The sequence below is a fragment of the Otolemur garnettii genome, unplaced genomic scaffold, assembly GCF_000181295.1.
Source record: "Otolemur garnettii isolate 467f Iridium unplaced genomic scaffold, OtoGar3 scaffold00038, whole genome shotgun sequence".
NCBI classification, from domain to species: Eukaryota; Metazoa; Chordata; class Mammalia; order Primates; family Galagidae; genus Otolemur; species Otolemur garnettii.
In genome coordinates this window covers 6,378,197-6,383,967 of record NW_003852433.1, presented here as the reverse complement: position 1 = coordinate 6,383,967, position 5,771 = coordinate 6,378,197, and the positions used below count along the sequence as shown (strand labels likewise).

General features: G+C 50.0%; 1 protein-coding gene across 1 annotated transcript in view; it reads left to right on the top strand.

Annotated features, from left to right (window-relative positions):
• Positions 1-3,850, top strand: part of SSH1 (slingshot protein phosphatase 1) — a 67,101-nt gene extending 63,251 nt beyond the window's left edge. Inside the window, exon 15 of the mRNA XM_003789885.2 lies at positions 1,151-3,850. Within this exon, the coding sequence (XP_003789933.1) occupies positions 1,151-2,398 (1,248 nt within the window). The 3' untranslated portion in view covers positions 2,399-3,850. The remainder of the gene's footprint in view (positions 1-1,150) is intronic.
• Positions 3,851-5,771: the final 1,921 nt, after the last annotated feature.

Here is a 5,771-nt window from a genome sequence, read left to right as displayed (position 1 = left end):
AGGCTCCACTTGCAGGGAGAAAGTACCAGAAACCCACATCAGCCCTTTGCCTGGGAGGCTTTGTTTGAGCCCAGATCAGGACAGTCGTGTGCCCTGCCTTCCCTTATGTGTTCTTGCCTCCATCTCAGCCTGGAGTTGCTGCTTTGTGCCTGTCAGTTGACCACTGAGGAGGTAAAGGGATATGTTGAATTTGCTTGGAGCCCTGGTGACCAGAAGGTGGGGAGTTCTCCTTAGGAGACAGTGTGAATGTGTTTTCCATTGGTCTGTCAAGCCCTCCCCAGCCTGCTGCTCTCATCTGGGCCCAGGGGCACCTATGTCTAGGTCTTTGTCAGAATCTTTGCAAAAACCATTTTTGGGCTCGGCGCCCATAGCTCAGTGGTTCGAACCCAGCCTGGGCCTGCCAAACAATGACAACTGCAACAAAAAAATAGCCGGGTGTTGCAGCAGGTACCTGTAGTCCCAGCTACTTGGGAGGCTGAGGCAAGAGAATCACTTAAGCCCCAGAGTTTGAGGTTGCTATGAGCCGTGATGCCTCAGCACTCTAACGAGACTATCTAAAAAACAAACAAACAAACAAACCATTTTCACCCTTTGCCAGCACTCTTGTGAAGACAACAGCTAGATGAAGGTTCTGGAGTCACAGTGTGGCTGTGTGCTGGACAGGAGGGGTTCCACTGTCAGGCTGCACACTTCCCAAATGCAAATCTTTCTGAGAGGAAGAGCCCTCCCCCCCCACCATGGTTCACACATGCTGTTTAATGCAATTCTCACCATGCTGTGAGTTGGGGGTTGCCACCCTGTTTTCCAGATGAGACCAAGACCTGGAAGATTGTGACCCTGTGCAGGTGGCAGGGGCAGGGTTGAGAAGGAGGTCCATGGAGGCCCTACCCCAAACATGTGGAAGTGTGGGCCAAGGTCTGCCCGGGGTTTTGGGCGTGGAGCTTCTGGGCAGTTTTTGTGTGATATCTCTAGCTCCTTCTCTCGCCTACATTATTCAGTGTCAGGTGGGTCCTGGGAAGACTCTACTCTTGCACTAAATGAAGTGAGAGTTGCCCCTGCAGGCCTGCCCGTGCCACACCTCGTACCCGCCCACAGTCCGGGTCTCGGGTGTGTCAAAGCGCTCTCTCACCGTGTGCTTGTCCCTTTGCAGCACGACGCTATATTTGGGATCCTTAACAAAGTGAAGCCCTCCTACAAATCCTGTGCTGACTGCATGTACCCTCCAGCCAGCGGGGCCCCCGAGGCCTTTGGGGAGCGATGTGAGGACCCCTCTGCCCCTGCCATCTGCACCCAGCCCGCCTTCCTGCCCCATGTCACGTCTTCCCCTGTGGCCCACACAGCCAGCCGGCCCCGGTTCCAGGAGAAGCCAGCGTCTGGCCCCACCGAAACCCCCCAACTCCTCCCACCAGCAGGCTCCAGGAGGCCAGACACCAGTGGTTCTGGGGCTTCCCCAGGGCTACCAGCCAGTCTATTGGAACCTTCTAGAGAGACCCTGAAAGTCCTGCCAAAGTCCCTCTTTTTGAAGAATTCTCACTGTGATCAGAGCCCTCCCAGCATGGAAGTGGTGAAGGAAGAGCCATCACCCAGGAAAGATGCGAAGCCTGCTAAGGACCTTAGGCTTCTGTTCAGTAACGAGGGTGAGAAATCCATGACCAACAGCTACTTGATGCAGCACCAAGAGTCTATCATCCAGCTGCAGAAGGCAGGCCTGGTCCGCAAGCACACCAAAGAGCTAGAGAGGTTAAAGAGCACACCTGCAGACCCGGCCACTCCCTGCAGGGACTGCACAGCTGGCAGGCTGGAGGCCAGTGTCCCCGAGGAGACCCAGGATCCCGCAGCCCTCCAGGAGCCAAGTCCCCTGCCATTCCCCAGCCCAGGCGGGAGCGATGAGAAATCAGAGGCTATCCCCCTACCCTTGGAGGGAACCTCACTGAAGAGCCCCCCTCCCTTCCTCTGCCGCCTGGATCATACCAGTAATTTCTCAAAAGACTTTCTGAAGACCATCTGCTACACCCCCACCTCCTCTTCCATGAGCTCCAACCTGACTCGGAGCTCCAGCAGCGACAGCATCCACAGTGTCCGCGGGAAGCCTGGGCTGGTGAAGCAGCGCACCCAGGAGATCGAGACCCGGCTGCGGCTGGCAGGCCTCACCGTCTCATCCCCACTGAAGCGCTCACACTCACTTGCCAAGCTTGGGAGTCTCAACTTCTCCACGGAAGACCTATCCAGTGAGGCCGACCCATCTACCATCACTGACTCCCAAGATGCTACGATGAGCGAGTCTTCCTTCTTGCGTGAGCCCCAGGTCCCCCCAAGGAACGCATCTGCAGTCTCCAAACCATCAGGGAAATCTGCCCCAGAAAACTTGAAGAGCCCCACCTGGAAGAGCAAGAGCTGACCCGCCTTCCGCTTCACAGGGACGTACGTCTTCATGATTCCTCCCGTTGTCATTTCACTATGGATTTGGGTCAGCCCCTTACATCTCGATTTCCCGTAAACAACTGAAGTCATCCTAATTTTCCCCCATCTTGGCACAACGAGGAGGAGAAGAAACAAAAATAACTTAACATGTGGCACAAGAAGAAAGGGGGGCTGTCAGCTGTGTGGCCTGGGGGAGCCAGAAACCATCAGCCAGCAGACACAGGACTCTCTGCTCCCAAGTCCTGTGTCTTCAAGAAAAATCACGCTTTGAAAAGAATGTGCCCAGACACACACCCACGTCCAAACTTCTCCATTCACAGCCTGCAGAAGAAGAGTTGTGGCGATGCCATTGCCACAGCAGACGTTCTAGCTCAGCCTGGCCCTCTCAGAAAACTTGGATGACAACATAAGTCCTACCTCTGTTCTTGCTGTGCTTTTTATTTTTAAAATACAAGAACAACCAAGGGAATAATGCTGTGTTAGAAAGGGTTTTTCCCAGAAAAAAAAAAAAAAGAATTTTCTCTTGTTCTGTTTTTGGGGGGTTTGTTTTGTTTTGTTTTCTTTTGGTTGGGACCCCAGATGTGTCAAGACTCTTAACTGCCCCAGGCAGGGCTTGGTAACCCCCCATGCTGTGATTGAGCTCACTCTGTGCTGAGTGGCAGCAAAAGCTCACTCTCCCCTGGTTCTGTTGTTACAGCTGAGCTATGTGTGTTTGACCAGCACAGGGAGGGCAGGTGGGGAAAGTGTGTGTGGGGGTTTCAGTTGTTGCTAGTGCTGAAATTCAGAGCGCTCCTAGTGGAAGGGAGGGACCCACCCAGCGTTGCTGATCCCCACCTGCCGCTGAACTGGACTTGCTTACCTTTATTTAGGTTTTAAAAGTGCCCAAGTGTCCGGCAGGAGCGGTGGTTCTGAGGCAGGGTTCATCCTGCTGGGAGCCTGGACCCTGAGGTTCATTAGGCCCATCTCTTCATGTCTGGGGAGAGAAGGAGACTTCAGCAGTGAGAAACTTTATCATTCCTTCTCCAGCAGCAGCTGGAGAAGATTGAGGCTGTGAAAAGGCTTCACAGATGTTTACAGTTGCCCCTCGCTGCAGTGAGAATACTGCTTCCTGTTTCTCTCCATCTCCTCTGCAGCCAGGACAGGGATCTGTAAGCCCCGCCTGGCCTCTGTAGGTGGCCCCTGTCAGGACCAGGTGAGCTCATCCTCAGGCTCTAGACTTTGGTCAGAGGGCTACTCATCTGCTGTCTGTCAGCAAGGCAGAATGTTAAAACGTTTTGAAGAGAGAACAGCACTTCAGTAGACAGGCAGGAAGGCTGAATTCAGGGAATTAGCAAACTATAATGTATGGCCCATGAGCTAAAAAAGGAAGAATATGTGACAGACTGCATGGCCTACAAAGCCTAAGATAATTTTCTTTTTTTTTTTTTTTCTTTGAGACAGAGCCTCAAGCTATTGCTCTGGGTAGAGTGCGGTGGCATCACATCTCACAGCAACCTCCAACTCCTGGGTTTAAGTGATTCTCTTGCCTCAGCCTCCCAAGTAGCTGGGACTATAGGCACCCACTACAATGCCCAGCTATTTTTCAGTTGTAGTTGTCACTGTTTGGCAGGCCCCGGGCTGGATTCGAACCTGTGAGCTCTGGTGTATGTGGCTGGCACCTTAGCCTCTTGAGCTACAGGCACCAAGCCAAGCCTAAGATATTTGTGTCAGGTCCTTTGTAAAGAAAGTTTGCTGATCCCTGGTTTTATTTGACAACACAGGGCTCCCGCTGGCCCTGCAGAAGAAACAGGGCAGATTTGAAGATGTGCTCTGCCTGACCCTTCCCTCCTCCCGACTCCAGGCCTTCCAGCCCATACCAACTTGCCTGTCTCATGCAAGATGGAGTAGTTTATGTAGGGGACTCCGTTTAGGGGCATTGTTGGCCGGAGCTTTTCACAATGCCATCTTGCCCTCAGCTGGGTCTGCTAGATTCTGAAAGTGTGACCACGTTGTATTGGTCACAACTAGGTGCCCAGAAGCAGGCCATTCTGGAAAGCACCCGGACAGGGACTTGAGGAACTTGGCAAGTTCATATTTCAACCAGAAAACTTCTGCAAAAACCCTTTCTTCTGGAACTTTTTCTCCCTTATATAATGATTCTTCTTTTTTAAAAAATTGTACTTGATTTTACTTCATAGGAATTTGTTTTTCCACTGATGTCAATTGAAAGCACCTTAAAAGATGATTATGCACTTATTCCTGAAACCCCTGTGGATCCTCTCCTCCCCCACCCCCCCACTCCCCAGCCAACAAGAGCATGGTCTCAAAAAAATACCAAATTCAGTATGTTTTGCCAAATTAAATGTTAAGGGATAGATCAGTTTTTGTGTCAAAATAATCCCTTAAATTTTGGTGATGACTGGCTTATGTTGGTTTGTTAACCATGTCTGTGTATGAGGGTGATATATTTTTGAAAACTTTTAATTTTGAAAGCCATAATTTTTCTTACCAGTTAAAGAGTCAGGGTGAGGGGGAGGATTACAAATATAAGTGGGTCTTTTGGCAAACCTATACATTCATTTTCGGGAGCACAGCTTGTATATCAGCATTTAAAGAGACCAGGGCATTAGTCCCCATATTCAGAGCAAAATAAAGCATCCTTGAATTGATGGTTACTACACTGGCCTGGAGAAAAGGTTAAAGAGTTTTCTTGGAGCCCCCAAAAAGCTTCACACAGAAACATGGCTAATTACTATTTAAAATATTATACAAACAAGACAAGAGCCGAAATACCAGGCTTGAGGGTCACCTTGGCAAAGACAAATTCATAGTGGTTTTGGAAAAGAACGTTTTCCCCCATCAGATATATCTCATAGCTCAGCCAATGCTTTATGTGTAATCTTAGCTGGTAGAGAAAACTCCAAACATAAGTGGCACAAGAAAGAAGCAGGCAGAGGTTTTTGCTGTGCAAGTCTTTGATTGTTTTTGTGTGTAACTGTCATTTTCATTGAATGCCTTTGTTGATTAGAGAAAAAGGAAAATTTTCTGAATCAGCTTGATACCCTGTGCATCCCACTGAATTTCACCGTTCACCTCACCTGAATTCATGTGGCATGCCAATTGAACTTTGCTACCATCTTTCCCCTGTGATGATCAAGGAAGGTCTTTTCTTTGAATTTTGTCAAGTGCAAGAGGGCTGGTGGTCACAGAAAGGAAGAACCAGGCTGCCCTCTGATCATAATTTGATCGTGCCGATTGCCATTGCTTTATCTTATAGCTACTTCAGGGTCTTCCAGCAATGTCCTGGGTGCATAAACTTTCTAAAAACATGGTCTCTTTCTCTCTGCATCCCATGTCTGCCTCCTTGCTGT